At 47.5% G+C, this 20914-nt stretch overlaps 1 protein-coding gene and 1 long non-coding RNA gene across 8 annotated transcripts in view; one reads left to right on the forward strand and one right to left on the reverse strand.

Moving 5' to 3' along the window:
• The window catches only part of LOC119180921 (E3 ubiquitin-protein ligase RNF170), a 139232-nt gene that overhangs the window by 112650 nt on the left and 5668 nt on the right, over nt 1–20914 (forward strand). For 5 of the 6 annotated variants that reach the window (XM_037432057.2, XM_075882837.1, XM_075882838.1 and 2 more), the window contains one exon: nt 6086–6217. The exons of the other annotated variant lie outside the window; for it this stretch is intronic. In XM_037432057.2, coding sequence (XP_037287954.1) covers nt 6086–6217 — 132 coding nt within the window. The remainder of the gene's footprint in view (nt 1–6085; nt 6218–20914) is intronic. 6 annotated transcript variants of the gene reach the window in all.
• Nucleotides 1–20914, reverse strand: part of LOC142784459 (uncharacterized) — a 45914-nt gene that overhangs the window by 8683 nt on the left and 16317 nt on the right. The window lies entirely within an intron of this gene.

The raw sequence follows: 20914 nt of genomic DNA on the forward strand, positions 1-20914 counted from the left end.
TCATTAAAAAGTGTTCTGATTGGTCAGACTTCTGAATGAGCCGTCGTTGAGCCATTTTCATGCAGGCTATAAGTTCTAACAGAACTAAAAAAAAAGTCTACGCATGTTCACGAAGGGAATGCTGACGATAAGGCAAAGCAGTGTGCATCGGGTCGTTAATCGTAGCCTTCTAATTTGTTCTGCTTTTTTATTTGTTCTTGTTAACCTTTTGTTCTGTGATATGCTTTGATTGATGAGTAGCTAAACTTGGGTGTTTTTATGGTGTTGTGGCCTTTTATTTTGTTTTTTCTAATTACCAGCCTTTTGATAACCTTTTTGTTCACAGATTTTTTGGTTTGCTCGCATGCATCGGCGCTACATCTGCTCTAGACAACGCCAGCTGGACGGACATTGTGAGGTTCTAAGATGCTTCACACACCAAAATAATTGTTAGATGAGCTAGGGGTGTCATATACAGTGTACCTGTGTCCTGTTGTGGTCATAGTTACTGCAGGTAGATAGGCAGATACCTGCACATGCAATTGTTTGAGCACATTCAAAAAGAGGCAGTGATGGCTTCCTAGAGGGAGGCACGCAATGCAAATGCATGTCTTTATTGACAAAGCAACACTGTTGGCCACTCACACTAATGATAGCACCAGAATTATCAATGAGGTCTTGGCAAGTGGAAGCTGCATCAGCAAATCATCTATCGTCTTAGCAGAAAAAAAAACTCGCTTACTTAAATTCAGCTGTTCCCGTGTAATTTGTCGCATTCTGGGTTTAGTTTATTCTATTGCCTTCATGGTGAAATAGATATGGTTGTGATTACTCATGTCAGGTGCAGAGGTGCAACAGCTGTCTCAATTCCACCTTCATCATCATCATCATCAGCCTGACTACGTCCACTGCAGGACAAAGGCCTCTCCCATGTTCCGCCAGTTAACCCGGTCCTGTGCTTGCTGCTGCCAATTTATACCCGCAAATTTCTTAATCTCATCTGCGAACCTAATTTTCGGTCTCCCCCCAACTCGCTTGCCTTCTCTGGGAATCCAGTTAATTACCCTTAACGACCAGCAATTGTCCTGTCTATGCACTACATGCCCAGCCCATGTCCATTTCCTCTTCTTGATTTATACTATGATATCCTTAACCCCCGTTTGTTCCCTAATCCACTCTGCTCTCTTCTTGTCTCTTAAGGTTACACCTACCATTTTTCTTTCCATTGCTCGCTGCGTCATCCTCAATTTAAGCTGAACCCTCTTTGTAAGTCTCCAGGTTTCTGCTCCGTAGCTAAGTACCGGCAAGATACAGCTGTTATATACTTTCATCTTGAGGGATAGTGGCAATCTACCTGTCATAATTTGAGAGTGCTTGCCAAATATGCTCCACACCATTCTTATTCTTCTAGTTACTTCAATCTCGTGGTTCGGCTCTGCGGTTATTACCTGCCCTACGTAGACATAGTCTTTTACAACTTCAAGTGCACTATTACCTATCTCGAAGCGCTGCTCCTTTCCGAGGTTGTTGTACATTACTTTCGTTTTCTGCAGATTAATTTTAAGACCCACATTTCTGCTCTCCTTGTCAAACTCCATAATCATGAGTTGCAATTCGTCCCCTGAGTTACTCAGCAATGCAATGTCATCGGCGAAGCGCAGGTTACTAAGGTATTCTCCATTAACTCTTATCCCTAACTGTTCCCATTCTAGGCTTCTGAAAACCTCCTGTAAGCACGCGGTAAATAGCATTGGGGAGATTGTATCCCTCTGCCTTACACCCTTCTTGATTGGTATTTTGTCGCTTTCGTTATGGAGCACCATGGTAGTAGTTGACCCCCTGTAAATTTATTCCAGGATGTTTATATATGCTTCGTCAACGCCCTGATTTTGCAGTGTCCGCATGACTGCTGATATTTCTACTGAATCAAACGCCTTCTCGTAATCTATGAAGGCTATGTATAGCGGTTGGTTATACTCTGAGCATTTCTCTATTACCTGATTGATAGTATGAATGTGGTCGATTGTTTAGTAGCCTGTTTGAAATCCTGCTTGTTCCTTTGGTTGATTGAATTCTAATGTTTTCTTTACTCTGTTAGCAATTACCTTTGTAAATAGCTTGTATACTACGGAGAGCAAGCTGATAGGCCTGTAATTCTTCAAGTCCTTATCATCTCCTTTCTTATGTGTTAAGATAATGTTAGCGTTCTTCCAAGACTCTGGTACTCTTCCCGTCAGGAGACACCTCGTAAACAGGGTGTCTAGTTTTTCTAACACAATCTGTCCTCCATCTTTCAGCAGATCAGATGTTACCTGATCCTCACCAGCAGCTTTGCCTCTTTGCTTGCTCTCCAAAGCTTTTCTGACTTCTATCATTACTGGTGGAGTGTCATTCCTAGAGGTAGGAAAAAACGGCCACCCAGTCGCAATCGATCAACACTTCAAGTACCTGCAGGCCAAATACAGGTGTGCTGAATATTATACTGATGCCTCCAAGTCCTCCGCAGTCACATGTGCGGCACGCGGTCCCGCTTTCTCTGAATCTAGAACAATGAACGAACATACCAGTATATTTACTGCAGAATGCTATGGCATACTTTTAGCTGTAACGCACATTTTAAAGGAGAAAGAACCAGCCTCAATCATATACACAGATTCTCTCAGTGCTGTGACTGCGCTGTCCTCCACTAAGATACTCAAAAACCCAGTTACTAATACACTTCGAAAATGCATCTTGTCAGCCCGCAAATCTAAGCTCAAAATCACGCTATACTGGATTCCGGGACACTGCAACATTGCTGGCAATGAGATAACGGACAAACTTGCGAAGTCAGCAGCACTCCGCCCATCAGTCGACGTAGACACCATCCCGTATGAGGACCTGAGGCCAGTCATCGCATCCCGAATGCGTAGACAATGGCAAGAAGAATGGAACGCAGCAAATGCACACAAACTACACTTAGTAAAGCCGAGAATATGAAGATATGTGACTGAAAAACGTAACAGGCACCAAGAGGTTGCACTGTGCAGACTCAGGATCGGTCATACACATGCAACACACTCGCACCTTTTAAACAACTCTCCAGCACCACATTGTGCAAAATGTGGTGATGAGCTGTCTGTCGTTCACGTTCTAATTACCTGTTCGTACCTCGAACCAGAAAGACTGTGTCACTTTCCAAAGCTGTACAAATGTCACATTCCGCCTCATCCACAATTTTTTCTTGGAGATGATCCCTTGTTTCCCCCGAAAGTAGTGTTAAAGTTTTTAGCTAGTGTAGGCTTCCTACATTCCATAACATATTCTCACTAATCTCAGCCTCCTCTCAATCCTGAGGGAATCGCTGAGATTTTTTTATCATATGTCATGCAGCACGCACTCCTTGTCTTGACAAGGGCTGTTGACGACACGGCATGACTTTGTAAAACTCATGAGCATAGCCCGTTTTAAACCCATCACACATAGTCACTACACCTAAGTTTAAGTCCTATACATTACTCTTTTATTTTTGCCACCCTGAGTAGACTTTTATAATATAATCGACCAAAAACCGTGTGTTTGGCGCTCTTTGGCCTGAGTTGCCCTTGCGCCACTAAAATATACCATCATCATCATCAGATGGGCAGATTGTTTCATCTATGCTTCAGCAGTGCTCCTCGCTATAATGTTTGTGAGATTTTATCCACAGGAACAGCATACAGTATGCGTACAAAAGTAATTAATTTGGACTTCTTACGGAACATGACAAGGTTGGTGAAAGCTATAGAATTCTTCTCGCTATAAAAAAATATACAAAAACCATCGAAACGAGCTGGTATTTGTTATGGAGAGCTGCGTTGTCTTCGCCGTAAAAAATTCGTCTGTTGAGAGAGTAAAATAATTCGGAGCCTTTTTCATTGGTTTTGCTTTTTGAATACTCTGCACTACACTGTCTTTACTACAATTCTTACAGGTTCTTGGACATTTATGTCTTCATAAAGCATGTATGCAGTGTGAGTGCTAAGCAATGAGCCCATCAGGATTTCGAACTACTCGGCTATACTCTTCTTATTTCCACTTGCGCAATTGAAAACTCTCAGAATGCACTGAAATCACTAGTTCATCGTGCATGATAATACTGCAAGACGCGACGAAGAACGGAGGCGGCGTGTGGCAAGTGTATGGCAAATCGCAGTAGAAAACAATTTACAACTCATGTTTCTCGTGTAGGGACCATTCTAGAATATACGCCCTAATCATGTCACATGCGAGTCACTGTTCTGGCATCACAAAGGGCGCCAAAAGAACGAGAAACGCCAAGAGAGAATAACACTCTCGACTGTGTATGTTGAGATTAATATACACCTGCTGCACACGCAAACACCAAAACAAGATAGCTGTCACAACACTGCAAATGACCCTCTCAGAAATCTTTAAGTTGCAGGAAAGAAGGTGAGGTGGTGCTTTTTTGTGCCCAGATCGCCCAGTCGGGTTAAAATATAGCAAACGGCGGCGCGGCGCAAATTATTGTGCAGCAGCGACGACAGTGTCTCTGTTGGAACTTCGACGGTGGCGCAAACGGGGTGAGCTAAAACGGCTGGCAGCGGTGCACTGCTCTGATATACGGTAGTTCAAATGTGCACCGTAGTAGGGAGGCTTTTGGGAATGCATCATCCACACCATTAATGAAGCACTCAGTCGTTGCCTCAGACGTAGCAGCTTCCGTTACGAACTGCTCATTGCACTAACGGAAGTCGAAGCGGCAGTTAACTGTCATCGGCTCATGCACTTGGAAGATGGTGTCACATCAACAGACGCTCTTACACCATCCCACTTCTTAGTTTGCAAGGGTCTCATCACTCTGCCCACAGAATGGAAAAAATCGCACCATAACCACGAAGTGAATGATGATGAGGGGGGCGAAGCGTTCGTCTGTCCGTCTGGGGATATGCTGTGCTGGGTACGACTGCCCTAGACCATAAAGCCCCCTAAAAATTGTTGTCCTCAGTGCTGCTGCCTCTCATCTCCGAAAAAGAGCACAGCATCAGGAACACCTATTGCGGAATCTGTGGAAGAATAAATCTATTCTGTTTCTGCGTGCTGCTCACACAGAGAGCTTTTGCCATTGTCAAACGTACAACCCGAGGATCTCATCCTGATAGAAGATTTAAATATGCTGCCTGTCACATGGAAGACGGGTTGTGTTATGAAGGCATTTCAGGTGAAAAGAAGCCCTTGTTAAGGTGTTTTCGGGTATTGCGCGCTTTTTTATGATACCGCTGTCCAGTGGCCTGCAAGTCAGACATCCTCTACAACATCTACCTACTGAAGGCGGCCGCAGAAGTGTGATGAAAACTGAAGAGGAGGATGTGACGCAGGGCACGTGTGGCGAAGGCATAGGACATCGCTGCTACATGAAGAAAAAGTTGGGTTTGATGAATAAATCATTACCAAGGGCACGTCAGTACATCATCATCATCATCAGCCTGACTACGTCTACTGCAGGACAATGGCCTCTCCCATGTTCTGCCAATGTACTCGGTCCTGTGCTTGCTCCTGCCATTTTATACCCGCAAACTGCTTAATCTCATCTGTCCACTGAACTTCCTGAGTCCCTCTAACCCACTTGCCTTCTCTGGGAATCCAGTTAGTTCCTCTTATGACCAGCGGTTATCCTTTCAACGCGCTACATGCCCGGCCCATGTCCACGTCATTACATCACCTACATTGCTCACAGTGAATATAGGCACTGCTGGTTCAATAAAAGCACCATTTGGAACCATGCCACTGTGCGAACAATGATGAACTCCACATGCATTTGCAGTGCCTGTAAAATCCTTTGAGCGACTTTGCAAATTCAAATGTGGATTGGCCGATTTGGCAACCTCGAAATTCAGGGAATTCGTACAGCAGTAACAAGTGGAGGTCGCAAAAAAAAAAACAAAAAAAAAACTGGTGTATGGTTTTGTTTGTTGTTTCTTTGGACTGCAGGAATGTCATATGCAGCTCTAAATAGGTGCCACTAATTTTTTAAGACGTCCACAATCATACAAGTACTCACAATAATGGGGCGTATATTTCGAACTATCCCAACACGCTTCTATAATGCAGTGGTGTGCTTGTGCAGGTGTCTGTGATGCTGCGCTGTTTCCAAGACCAACACTTGCCAGATGAAACGGATGCACAGCGTGAGGAAAGAGCTCGCCTGCTTCGAGACATCAATGACTACAACCGCCGATACTCAGGGGAGCCCCGGCCAGTGAGTCATTATCAACCATTACACATGGAAAGTTGTTTGTCTTACCTGGTGTTGATAGATGCTGCTATTAATATGCAGTAAGGCCCACTTATAATGACACAGCATTCATATGCTCTATCTCCAAGTTCGTAATAAATGAAGTACAGCTTTGAAAAAAAGTTGCCAGTGGAAACACAAATTTTTTTCCACAAAAAGATCGTAATGTGTTTTGAATAGCAGAAGCGATAAGGAAGGTCTCGAGTTTATTTTAAGTGGCAGCGGTCTCTTGGCCGAGGCCCATGACATATACAAGCTGCCTGAGGCTAATAATGTAGCCAATTGCTACAGGCACGCTTGTGGGCACTGGCTACAAAGTTTTGTCATTCTCGCCATTCGATTCCTCCAAATCACTCTTGCCTTGCACTTCATTCACAATGCCCTAATCCGTGCACGGTTCCGCATTGTCGGCATCATTATCGGCCATAATCAATTCATTGCAGCAAATGTCCCACACGTCCGCTGATGTCAGAGTTGACAACACGCTGCCACAAATCACCACCGAAGTGGTCCTGTTTGGAAGCTTCAGGCGCGTCGTCGGGTCTGACATCGACGAAGTCAGCCTCGCAAAAACAGTTTCGCACACATGTAGCCATCACCATATCCATCTGATCACCGGGACGCACGATACGACAAGTTGACTGCTGGGAGGTCAACAGATATGAGCAAGTGCTCCACAAAGCGGCACCCATAATAAGTCTTTATTGCGCAGATTACGTCCTACCCATGTGGTTACACCTTTGATGTTTTGTTGAGCGGCAGAAAAAAACGCGAAAGTCCTCCCATCTTCAATCCTGACCACACACGCACACCAACTGATGTGCACACACGACGTAGAAGATAACACACATGGAACTGCTCTGGGCTCCTTTCTAGTCAGAGAACGAAACTTCTAAATTCGGGCCAGTGTGGCTGCCGGCTGGCATCGCAGAGCGGTGGAGACGGGCGGAGTTGCGATAAAGAGAGGAGAGTAGACTTGCAAGAGACACGGGAATAAGCTGCGGTGGAGTGATAAGAGGTGAGCATGCGGCGGTAAGCTGACCTTGAATACCAAAACACGTGGGAAGAAGGCAGGTCGGGTAGCTTGCTTGCAGAGTCCACGAAATGCGCAACTTGTGCAATAAAAAATTTGGGAGAGCGGTCTCCTCGTACAGAGGTCAAAGAATCGCATTTTGGCACCGGTAGACTTGCATGGTCCTTCCGACTTTGATAATTCACTATTTGTTCTGTGTAAAAGCAGTTTTTACGCTTCCAAACCTGTGCGGAGAGCATGCTGAGCCCAGTGCGAAGTGAGCGAGAACAGGTCCTAAACACGAAATGAATCGGGAAATATCAAAGTTGGTGGAGATGCGCAAACACGTGCACTGGAACGAGATACGACACCAATGCAGACAAGACAGACGCAAACAATCGGGTACAGTTGATGGCCAAAGATGTTGGCAAATGGTCTGGCCACTCCAGGCCAGCGACGCCAACGTTCGTGTTACAAAACTAGGGATCAAAAACTGAGGATAGACTAGTTGGCCGACCAGTCTTTGAAAGATTGGTGGCATTGGGAAAACACAGGCCTCATCTGGCGATGTGGGGTACTCAGAGGAGGGGGGGCGACAAACGACGGAGGGGTGCATGACAAAAAATGGTTGGAGAGAGCAACACCTGGAGGGCTGCGGAGGCAGGGTCGGCGTTTAACAATAAGAATCTATGGGCACTTGCCCGATGGATTACTGGTGGTATGATGGCTGATGATGAAGTGATGACCCGGGAAGTCGTCGAAGTGCCGACTCCGTTCGCTGCAACCGATCGACAATGCTCAAAGACGTTCATTGTAAGTGCGATTTTGTGCCATTGAAATAATGTATATTCCACAGTCACGCAGGTATCGTTCATTTTATGCAAAAGTTTGTTTTAAGTGGGGCTGTTATATGCGGGCTTGGCTATTTATGAATGTGAAAGCCTTAATGAGGCACGGAATATGGCTGTTTTGCGTCATCGACAACCCTTGTCTCATCTATTTTTTGGGGTCTGTCTTGGTTTACGCTGCAGTTTCCACCTAAGTACCAAGAGAAGCTTTATTAATGTACTGAAATAGTCCCATGTGTTGGGGAGATAAGTTCGCTAACGGCTTACCCTACGAAGCGACTGAGAAGGGACACGGCACTCGCCACTGCCGTTGCGCACAAAGACGTTACCGCCAGGTTCTTCGTCTCTCGGACATGGCACAGAGATGGCTTTTGAGGCAAGTCGTCAACAAGCATCGGTTTATTTACCCAAGATACAGCACAGTGCAACAAACACAGGCTTGCGGGCCGGCAGGGAACTCCGTAAGACCGATCGAGTGTGTGCTTGCTGTCGGGTGCTAAGGCTATTACACAAAGGGCAGCAGCCGAGCAAAAGCAGCACTTCTACTTCCCGTGCAGGCCTTTGAACGCAAGCTACTGGGAAGGGTGTCTTACGGGCGATCAATAAGGATCGACGAAGCACCGTGAAGTGTGCTGGCATGACGCGACGGGGAGGCATTGTTCGGGCAAGTTTGGACATACGTCTTCGTGCGTGGACAACCGATGCACGGAAAGAGGCCTGGCGGAGAGGCCATGGAGGCCATGTCTTGACGCTCAAGCCACACCGGGCCAGCGCTCGGAAAAGCTTGGAGAACGAGGCGCCAAAGGGGAAGGCAGACTCGATTAGCACAGTGTGTGGAAATATTTTCATATCGATTATCATATATTGTAGACTCTTCAATTAAGGGATACTGAGCCGAAATGTCACCACTAAGGTCTTTAACCAAATCGAAAGACGTCTAGCATCTGCGCCATAAACTAGAGGTCACATTACACACGCCCGAAACGAGTAAGGTAACAATGCCAGCCTGCTTCTCTCAAAACACTCAGTTCAGAACTACTATGAACAGCACTGGAACACACAATGCTCCCGGCTGGTGTAAGGGTTCGGCGCTTTCATGGAAAGGGGAGAGGGGACAGGAACACATGTACCCTGCATGCGCCTTTGTAGTGATGCTACCGCTGCGCCTATTGAGCCGAACTGTGTCGAATCACCCTGGCTGCTACATGCTGCTACATTTCCTCAAAATTTGGCAAGCCTGCACCCAACTTGCGCCAAAGGGCGTGCTCCGACTTTCAGAAAGGAAACTACTTGAGGTTCTTCCCTTCAAAATGACATCGTGGTGCACTTGCGTACCTAAATGTCTCCGTTGGCACCATGGATGGTTGGGACACAGTGAATACCCGATTTTTCAGACTTTCTAGGGACTGGAAAATCGTGCGAAAGAAGATTCATGACTTCTTATTTGGCTCAAGTGATCAAATTGCCACAGCCCCATCTGAAATAGCTTCAATGCCTCCTAGAGTACACTTATCAGGCATTTCGGTGCACGCTCAGGCTGTCGTAAATACATTCAGGGCCTGCTGATGTTCATTTGCAAATATGTGTCGCGTGATGAGCGCTGCCGATACCAGCGAAACGTGGAATAAGTTGCGGATTTTATCGCATGGAGCTTGTGGAAACGATGACGGAGAACATAAAGGGTGTGACAGAATAGAGGAATACTTGTTCGGACCTCTACAGTGCGTGTATGCACTTGGAAGATGCGCCACGATATGAAAATCTCTGGCGTCGTGTAGCACTTGCTGCCACACGAGACCTATCGTTTCTAGTTATGTGAAGCACTAAGCCTACACAGCTGACGCCGTTCCTACCGGGGCGCTTTCATACGCCATGTTTGTCATAAAAAAAGTGTTCTTGATGCCCACTCTGTACCTGATCGCACACGGGCGCGGCAATGGGGAGCTGCTTTCATTCGTGAAGGCATCACATCAGTGCGGCGCACTTAGCCAATTCGCATAGAAAAGCTGCGTGGACGGCGACATGCAGTACGCCAATAACTGCGCCAGATGCCGTAACAAGCAGTTAGCTGAAGATATTTATCATAAAGTGATTTAACTCTTATTGGTATATTTGCCGCATTGCCACCATCACGCCTCCGAGCATTTCTAGTGCTTATTCGTGAGACATCACCTGGCTCCAATAATACCAGCCCCTTCGATTTTTTTTTTTTATCTACTTCACCCCATAGCATTTATGCATTGCGGCAAAGCCGACTTTTGGACATTACTGTGACATTGAACGACATTGAACAAGGAAGGGGTGGATTGAACCTTGCAATGAAAGAATTCGTAAAGAGGGATTGAGGGGGACAGGGTGTCAGGCCGACGTTTTGACAAGCGGACTTGTCTTTCTCAAGGCTAGAACAGAGCAGTTCTGTTCTGAGGAAGACAAGACCACTTGTTGGAACGTCGGCTCAACACAACCCCAGTTTACGGATTCCTTCATGAACGTAATAGGTGTCTTAAAATTGACTCTAGCATTATCTGCTCGGAAAGGCAGTTATTGTGCTCCAAAGCGCATTTTTAGCTGCTCCAAAAGCTGCTCCAAAGCAGCCTAAGCCAGTAGCATCACTGCCTCTGTGATTATGGCATCCCTGCTCACGCTTGTGTGTAGCCATCGCACGTTGACAATGCATCAAAAATACATTCAACTGTTCAAAAATGGGGTAATGAACTCTTGTTTATCAGAACAATGCTGAGAGTTACGTACAGTGTAACATTGCGATAACAAAACTTGAGGAAGGAAGGTGGCAATATCGGCAGGTGCGTTTTTAGCAGGGTTGACTTGGGATAAAGTTTTGCGAGCTGGAGGCACAGAACCATGTGATTTTCACAACTTTCCCTTCCTCAATGAACTGTTTGTGTTCTTCGTATTGCAGTTTAATGAAAGCAAGAGCTATCACCAAGCTATGGAGGTGATGACGAGAGCACCCTCAATGAAATTGATTGCCACAATTCATAGGACGTGTGAAATTTCTTTTTATTTACAGGTTGGGAATAGCCTGTCACACATACCTGGGCTGCTGTGGTATACCAGTGCGGCACATAGGACAGGATGTCTTGTTAATATAAACTCACTTGTCACATTGCAAAGGATGAATGGCCAGTTGCCAACTGATTTTGTGGCGAACTACTTCTCGTCACGGGCATGCGGTGGTGTTAGTCTTGGTGATACGTAATAAGGCATGGGGTCAGAGTATTTTTTGTCGTAAAGGCACAGGCTGCGACAAAAGCTGAAAAAAATTTATTTTTAATTTTTTCTTTTCTGCAATTTGACAAAGGTGTCCCAGTTTGCGAATTCCCCACATTCATGCTTTGCTTAAACAGCATTTTTTTCATGACTCAAAGCCAGTTTTTTTTTTTTTTTCAAAGCAAGTAGTCAGTGAAAAGGCACCATAGATTAAGCCCTTCATATGTGCTCTGTGATTACAGTCTGTTTCTCTAAAAAACACTTGATGTATGAAAGTCAAAATACTTGTCTAGTCAGCTGTGTATAGAAAATTGTCCGGTATGTTCCAAGGCAGTTCGAAGACACTGTGTGCCTTTATATTCACACTCCGTTTTGGGAGCACATCGGTTCAAACACTTTTAGCTTCATTACCCCTTGTGTTTGTCGTGCTCTCGTCGGTGCATTTAGATGCTGAGGAAAAGAAGGTCTTCTGCAAGCGTAAGTTTTGCGACAACCCGTACAGTTCTCTTGTAAATGCAAATGGATGCCAGAGCTAAGATCCAGCAAGCTCTTCATTATTGAAACTCTCAACCTTTTTAGCTTCCTTCAAGGCAAATCGCATGCATGGTCACAACGGGCATGGGCTAGTGGATATGACTATTATTTGTGATGCAGTTAGACAGAATAACGGGTGAGGACAGCTTGATGTAATGGGTGAATGGAAATTGGGTCAGAGTGTTCTTGCTGTCTTCGTTTAGGTTCACTCGATATTGTTCTTGCGGACTCCCTCACCCTTTTGATTGAATAAAAGTTGTCACTCACTCACTCAGTTGCATTTAAAAATGGTAGTATTTTTTGCATGAGCCAAAATTATGAAATAGTTAGGATTGAAAACTATAGTAATTTCGCTAGACGTTGGCCACACTCAACAATACATTGTGGATGGAGCTGTATGACATCCACAAAAGAAGTAAAGCAAGCAATACGAGAGGTTCTAAAGTGAAAAATTTAAAGTAAAGAAAACAATACAAGAGGTTCTAAAGTGAAAAATTTACTGTGACAATGGTTACTATGTTAGTAGCTACTAAATAAAATATTTCAACAGTGTTTCTGACAAAGTTGATCACTGTTACAGATTGTGGGTTGAGGAACACGAACGTTTATTTACGCCAGGCCACACTCCGCCGGCAAACACCAACTGAGAACATGCGTATCAAAAACAACTCAGGACCACTTCAACGCCGCCAGGTGGAGCGGCCACACTTCACATGTTCGTAGCTGTCTTTCCTGTTGCCGCCAAACCTAGCGGCCACAGTCACACTACACAACACCCCTCCCCTCCAAGTTTGAACTCAGCAGTCAGCCAGGGCCAGTACGTTGTCTCTTAGATAGTGCGGGGTTCCCCGAGCACGCTGCGAGCGACGAAGGCACAGTGGTGGCACTAAAGGCTCGCCATTTGCCTCCACTGGGACAGTCAGTGGAACGGTTCCGCCCTCCTGTGAGGGCACACTGCTAACCACAGGAGTCGGCTGCTCCCCAGGTGCGTCTGGCTCCACAGGGGCCGAACTCGAGCCTTCAAGGGCCACCGGGACAGAACTCGAGCCTTCAGGGGTAGACGTTGACATTGGTCGTCTTTCAGGCTGCGGTCTTTCCAGTTCTGCACCCGCCGTTCGGGTAGGCCTGACCGTCCGGCGACGGAGTTGGTCCACATGCCTGCGCAGTACTCGACCATCAGGGGCCGTGACCTCATAAGATATTGGTCCTGTTGCACGGGAGATCACTGCTGGAATCCACAGAGGCCCCTGAGCATAGTTACGTGTGAAGACAGGGTCTTCAGTCTGAAACGTGCGTGGTTTGGACGGGGAATCTGCCAACCGTGTGGACTTCTCTGGGGCCCGATCAGGGTGCAGGTGGTCCAACATCGTTGACAACTTGCGGCCCATCAGGAGCTCGGCCGGGGATCGCCCCGTAGTTGTGTGTGGGGTTACGTGCTGCTGCAGTGTGAAATCTGCCAGGCGCCGTGCCCAGTTCCCCTGGATGATGCGAGATAGGCCTTCCTTGGTAGTGCGTACCATCCTTTCTGCCTGGCCATTCGTAGATGGGTGGAATGGTGCCGAAGTTACCTGGCGGATCAGATTGCTGTCCAGGAACTCTCGAAACTCTGTGGACTTAAACTGAGCTCCGTTGTCTGAGACAATGGTGTCTGGGAGACCATGCGTGGCAAACAGTTTTCGTAATGCACTGATTACTGTCTGTGACGTCATAGAGGATGTTTATTTTATTTATTTTTATTTACAAGATACTGCAGGCATGGAGCCCAAGCAGGAATGGTACAGGCAGTAAGGCAATCAAGCCAAACATCACACAGCATACAATAATTCAATCATCACACACATACAACAACAATGCAACCAAACTTATCGTAACAGCGATGATTTAGGTGGGAATGTGTGAATCGCAAAGGGAATCAAAGGGAAACAACAAGGCACTGAAAGTAAGAGAAAGAAAAACTGCAAAACATTCTTACATCCTCAGGAAAACATGTGCGTCAATAGAATCTGTCGATAGCAGGGCGGCAAAGGGTAAATTGTTCCACTCACAGATTGTGCGCGGGAAAAACGAAAATTTGAAGAGATTAGTTTTAGAGAAAAACGGAGTTAAGGCAAGGGAGTGTGAATGACGACCGCGCCGTGTTTCCAGGCGACTAATGTAGGGGCTGTGATCAAATAAGAGCTTCCGGTTTACCATTTGGTGCAGTAATTTTAGCCTAAATGATTTACGTCGTGATTCTAATGTTGGGATACCATGTCGTTCCATCTGGGCAGAAACGGAGTCTGTTGGACCGTACATACCATAAATAAAGCGGACGGCCCTTCTTTGAATTCTTTCGAGGCATTCGATATTGGTTTTAGTGTGAGGATCCCAAATAACGCAGGCATATTCAAGTTTAGGTCTAACTATAGAAGTATATGCTAAGTATTTAACCTCAGAGGGAGCGGTTTTGAGTTTGTGTCGTAATAAACAAAGTTTACGGAAAGCGGCAGCGCATATGTTAGTTATGTGAGAGTTCCAACTTAAGTCTGTTGGGATGACCTCCAGCCACTTTGAATACGAATCCACGACGATTAAGAAGGTCTGCCCTTGAAAGGGACCGGCAAAATCCATATGGAGGCGGGACCATGAGTTCCGAGACGCCTCCCAAGGGTGGACGTTTGCTCGAGGCATCTCTGGCCGCGTCTCCTGACAAGAGGAGCAGCATCGGACCCATTCTTCGATGGCAGCATCCATGCCTGGCCACCACACATAGCTGCGGGCAAGTGCCTTCATCCGGATAATACCAGGGTGCCCAGAATGCAGTGCTTCCAGCACCCGGAACCGCAGCTTTTGTGGAATCACCACACGGTCACTCCAGAGTAGGCAACCCTTGTGGGCAGTCAGTTCGTGCTGCCTTGATGTGAAGGCAGAAAACTCTGGGCCCATGCTGCCCCTTGGCCACCCTTTCCAGACCCAGTTAAGAACACGTGAAAGGGTGCGATCTTTGGCAGAGTGGGTGGCAATGTCTGCTGCATGGAGGGGTGGTTCTGGCAGCGCATCCAGGAGCATGACAACCTCTGCGGGAGAGGGGTCATCGTGGCACTGGTGCTGTAAGGGCAGTCTGCTGAGGCCGTCCGCATGGCCCAAGTGCCTCCCAGCCCGGTGGAGCAGCGTATGTTGGTATCCATTCAGGAAGATAGACCAGCGCAGCATCCGCGGAGACAGCATCTGTGGTGCCTGGCGGTCAGACGTGAACAACCCGAGCAGTGGCTTGTGGTCCGTCTGGATCTGAAAAGGCCGGCCAAACAAGTAGTCGTGAAACTTTTTTGACGCCTGCAACCACGGCAAGTGCCTCCTTATCGATCTGTGCATAGTTTCGCTCTGCACTCGACGGGGTCCTTGAATAAAAGGCGACCGGTGCTTCTGTGCCGCCGGGCAATCGGTGGCTCAACACAGCTCCTATTCCGTATGGAGACGCATCACAGGCAAGGATGAGAGGTTGCTTCTCATCATAATGCGTCAAGACTTGATTGGATGCCAAGAGTTTTTTCACGCTTTCAAACGCTCTTTGTTGTGTTTGGCCCCACACAAAGGTGGCCTTCTTGTCTAAAAGTCGGTGTAGTGGTTCCGCAACAGTGGCCTTGTGTGGCAAGAACGCATGATAGAAGTTCACCAGTCCCAGGAATGCCTGGAGTTCGGTCTTGTTTGACGGGCGGGGTGCACCAAGAATGGCCTGTGTTTTTTCTGGGGTCGGATGGATGCCCTCGGCGTCTATTCGAAACCCCAAGAACTCGACTTGGGCGACACCCAGCTGGCACTTCTCTCTTTTTACCTTCAGCCCAGCATCCTGGAAACGGCGAAGGACCTCGCGAAGGCGAGAGAGCAATTCTTGACCTGACGCCCCTGCAATTAGCACATCATCAAAATATGGAATTACACCTGGTATTCCACGTAGGAGGGTTTCCATTAGATTTTGAAAGATGCCAGGTGCGACACTGACACCAAACTGCAATCGGCGTACCCTGAACGCCCCACGATGCGTTATGATGGTCTGTGCTGCTGCAGACTCATCGGTGACAGGCAGCTGCTGGTAAGCCTGGGCCAAGTCGAGCTTTGCAAAAATGGTTCCGCCTGAGAGAGAAGCCAATACGTGGCTGACCGCCGGCACCGGATATGCATGCTGCTGGAGGGCCTTGTTAATGGTACACTTGTAGTCTGCACAGATGCGGATGTCTCCATTTCCCTTCAATGGTGTGACAATAGGGGTTTCCCACTCCGCGCAGTCCACTGGCTCCAGAACACCCTGGCAGCTTGTCAAGCTCGGCATCGATCTTTTGGCGCAGTGCAAAGGGCACCCTCCTTGCCTTTAGGCGGACTGGCACCACCTCCGGGTTCAAGGCCAACTTCACAGGTGGTCCCTTGTAGCACCCCAGTCCCCCGTCAAAGACAACAGCAAACTCCTCAAACAGCTTGTCAAATGCCGTGGCCAGTTCGTCCATGCGATGCACTCCGGTGACCTTAATTCCTAATGCTGGAAACCAGTCTAGTCCAAGGAGGCTTTGACGCTGCCCTTTGACAATGACAAGTTTCAGTGGGCCAGCAAAACCCCTGAATTTTACTGTAACTGTGGCCATCCCTTGCACTGCTATGCAGTTTCCCTGATAGTCCTTCATAACGACGTCGAGTTGCTTCAACTTCGGGATGCGCCCATTCGGGAAGATTTGCCTGGCCGTAGCCTCGGAGATGAGTGAAAACGTGGATCCCGAGTCCACCTCCATCTCGCATTCCACACCTTCGATTTCGACAGCAACGTGAATCTTCTTTGTCCCGGGCTGGGGCACATCGTGGATGGCGGTCTCCGTGAGGTTGTCGCAGTACGAGGTACTCGCACGCGGAGTGGTCCGCGAATTGTCCGTCCTGCCGCTTGTCTCAAAATTTGCACGGCGGTCCCGCTTCCGTTGAGACCGGCAGACCTTGGCTATGTGCCCTGTTTTTCCACAACCTCGGCATTGGGCATCACGGAAACGACACAACCGGCTTTCGTGCGGCCCCCCACAACCGGCACAAGATCCGCCCCCCAGTCCTGCGTCCCTGCGTTGACTGGTGTCTGCACGTAACTGACGAACACATTCCTCGAGGCCGTCCTGGTCCTCTCCACAGTCGGCGACCGTTCCTTGGTGCACTGGCTCGGTACGCGGCGCGGTTGCGCTTAGTCGCGACTGGCTGGCCTCACGGTCGATGGCCTCAGCGGCGGTAGCTTCCTCGACGGCGCAGGCGAGCGACACTTCTTTTTTCGCCAAAATGCGCCGTTTAGCTTTATCGTTCCTCAGGCCAAAAACGAAACGGTCTCGGAGTGCCTTATCAAGGTCAACGAAGTTGCAGTGCTGTGCAGTCGTTCGCAGCCGCGAGGTATGCAGCGACGGACTCACCGGTTGCTTGCTCTCTGCGATGGAACTCGTATCGCCGCGCCAATTCCGATGGTTTCGGCAAAAGATGATTTCGAAGGGCAGCGATGATGTCCTCGTACGGCGTATCTTTCAGCTGGTCCGGCGCGACGAGGGCCTTGGCCAACTGGAACGTCGCGGCCCCGCAACGGCTGAGAAACGTCGACCTTTTCTTTCCAGCGTCCGTAATGCCCTGCGCCTCCAGGAAGAATTCGAACCGCTGAGCATAGTCTTCCCACTCGTCCGGCTGTGACAAGTTGAATTGCTCGAGGGAGCCATTGCTGGAGGCCTCCCGTTGTCCGGGGTTCCGCCCGTCCTCCATTGCCGCGCTGGACGTCATGCCGACCTATCCCATCCTCGTCGCCAGTGTTACAGATTGTGGGTTGAGGAACACGAACGTTTATTTACGCCAGGCCACACTCCGCCGGCAAACACCAACTGAGAACATGCGTATCAAAAACAACTCAGGACCACTTCAACGCCGCCAGGTGGAGCGGCCACACTTCACATGTTCGTAGCTGTCTTTCCTGTTGCCGCCAAACCTAGCGGCCACAGTCACACTACACAACAATCACTTTTCAGCCATTTTCTAACTTTATACTTGATTATTTCAAAACCATATTTTTATTACTTAGGTACCATTATTTTATATGTATTTCAACATAACCAGTTGATCATTTTTTCTTGTATTCTGCATGAATACTTGCAGTATTTCAGTAACCCTTCCCCCACCTTGCGGAAAGGTTACTAACTCATTTGCAAAACTCATTTGCATACTGCTACTGAAGCAGAGTTGAAGTTATGCGCTTTACAATTTTTGTGTTACAAATATACAAAGATGCCAATTAATTCAAAAGTTAGGCTAGTGGTGATAAGAAGTAACAGACAAAAATGCCAGGGAAAGTATAGGGGTTGTTATTGGAAGTAATTGTTTTGCAAATGTGAAGAAAGAAAAGCGGATGAAAGGATAACTTGCCACTGGCGGGATCCAAACTTGCGGCCTTAGAATAATGCGTCCGATGCTCTATCACTGAGCTATGATGGCAGTCATCCCCCTGTCCACTGTATAGGGTATATATGTGCATTTACCCATGGCAGAGTCAGTCAGCACCACCTGTTGTGGAAAGTGTGGAACACTCTTCTTGCCTGTGTTGGCGTCACGTAGTACGTAATCTTATTACAAGATGGCCAACTGATAAATAATCCCTCTGAAGCTCCCACATTTAAACGCACATATATGCCCTATAAAAGAGGATGGAGGGATGACCACCACCGTAGCTTAGTGGTAGAGGATCAGACACGTTATTTGAAAGTCACAGGTCTAGATTTTGCTGATGGCAAGTAATCTTTTTGTCAACTTTTCTTTCTCCATGTTTACATTACAATTGCATTACAATTACTTCTAATAACAGCCCCTTTACTTTTTCTGTCATTACTGTCTGTTAGTTCTCATTATTATGGTGTCTAACAAAGAGAAACAAGCCCTTCAATTTACAATTTCCTTCATTCTAGTGGTGAAAATTTCACAAAAATTCTAATGTTGTCCAGATTTTATTATGTATGCTTCAATTAAATGGCAGAAAGTTTGAAAAAAAATTATGTATGGATTATGCGTATATTTCTTGCAGTCACTAAAAATGGTTATCTTAAAATGATGAAAAATGCATGGGTCATACAGTCGAATCCCTTTATAAGAAACACTGGTATAAGAGACAAACTGGTGTAAGAGACACACTGGTATAAGAGACACAAGTGTGCCTGTTTTGAAATAGGTGTTGATAAGAAAAAGCATTCGTGGAATCCTGTTTATAAAAGAGACCTCATATAAAGATGAATTCCACCCCAGTGCATGTGTCTGATGAAACGGTTGAACTGTATAGGGCCTACCCGGTGCCCTTAAGACGCAGTGGTGTTGAGTGGCAGTAAGATGGTGAATGAAGTCTCAAATGATAAAAATTACAGCTTTTACACTGCTCTTTCGCAAAGTGCTGCATTTATCATCAAGAGAATCAAGATGCAGTGCTATAATTGTTAAGAGGTTTATTGGCGGACACTCCGCAATGATTCATGACAGCGACAGTCAATGCTGGGACAGACTCTGCACGAGCTGCTCTTCTTCTTATGGAAAGGGCGACCCACTAGAAGGCGCTGGAGAGGACGACCCACTGTTCAAAGGCTTTACCACAACTACCCCGGGTACGAAAAGGGAGCCGTCTGGCGACCTAACAGCTGGTTACAATGAGCGGGTCATGGTAGGCCTTGAGGCGCTCCACGTGAACAATGTCGCGTCCTCGACGGCGCATGTCCGAAGATGGTTCGATGGGTTCAATCAAGTAGTTGACTGGGGAAGTGCATTTGACGACATGGTAGGGGCCTTCGTATTTGGCCAATAGTTTTGCAGATAGGCCAGTTGCAGTGGTAGGGATCGAGAGCCAGACGAGCGCTCCAGGGAAGAATGTGGGCGAAGTAGTGCTGGCGTCAGCACAAATGCTTTTTTGCCGCTCTTGATCATGTGCAGTAAAGGTCTTTGCAAGCTCTCGACACTCTTCAGCAAGCTTGGCTGTAGCAAAAATAGGTGCCCACTCATACGGATCTGGCCTGTACGGAAGTATCGTGTCGATAGTGTGTGACGGGTGCCTTCCATATAATAAAAAGAAAGGTGAAAAGCCAGTAGTGCTCTGAGGGGCGGTATTATATGCGTAGGTGACGAAGGGTAGAATGGAATCCTAATTTGTGTGATCGGCGGCGACGTACTTGGAGAGCATGTCGCCGAGCGTATGGTTGAAGCGTTTGGTGAGGCCATTCGTCTGCGGGTGGTAAGCAGCAGTTTTGCAGTGAACAACGTTGCACTCTTTGAGAATGGCTTCAACGACTTCAGACAGGAAGACACGGCCTCGGTCACTGAGCATTTCCTGGGGTGGACCGTGTTGCAGAATGAATCGTTGGAGCAGAAAGGAGGCCACATCGCTCGCTGTAGCCGCGGGAAGAGCGGCCGTTTCGGTGTATTGCGTGAGGTGGTCCACAGCGACAATGGCCCAGCGGTTACCAGCCGACGTTAGTGGAAGTGGCCCATACAAATTGATGCCAACGCCCCCAAAGGGCCTGGCAGGGCAAGGTAGAGGTTGCAGACCTACCGGCGACAGGTGCGTTGAAGCTTTGCGGCGCTGACAATCTATGCAGGAGCGAACGAATTTCTGCACGTAGCGGTACATGCCGCGCCAAAAGTACCGTTGGCGAATACGGTAGTAAGTCTTCGATACCCCGGAGTGCGCACATTGCAGATCAGAATAAAAGAATTCGCATATGTCAGAGCGGAGACTGCAAGGTATGACTAGTAGCCACTGGCGGCCGTCATCGTTGTAATTGCGCCTGTGTAGGAGGTCGTTGCGAAGGGCGAAATGGTGGGCTTGACGACGCAACGCGCGAGTGGATGGAGTGGATGGATCAGTCAGCAAGTCTATCAGTGAGGCAATCCATTGATCCTTGCGCTGTTCAGTAGCAATGGTATGAATGCTAATCGAAGAAATGGCAAAGTGAGATGCTGAGTTGTTGGCATGGTCGTCAGGCATTGTCAGGCATTGTTGTCAGCGTGACAGGGCGTCGCGTCAGCATG

The sequence above is a fragment of the Rhipicephalus microplus genome, unplaced genomic scaffold, assembly GCF_043290135.1.
Source record: "Rhipicephalus microplus isolate Deutch F79 unplaced genomic scaffold, USDA_Rmic scaffold_14, whole genome shotgun sequence".
Classification (NCBI taxonomy): domain Eukaryota; kingdom Metazoa; phylum Arthropoda; class Arachnida; order Ixodida; family Ixodidae; genus Rhipicephalus; species Rhipicephalus microplus.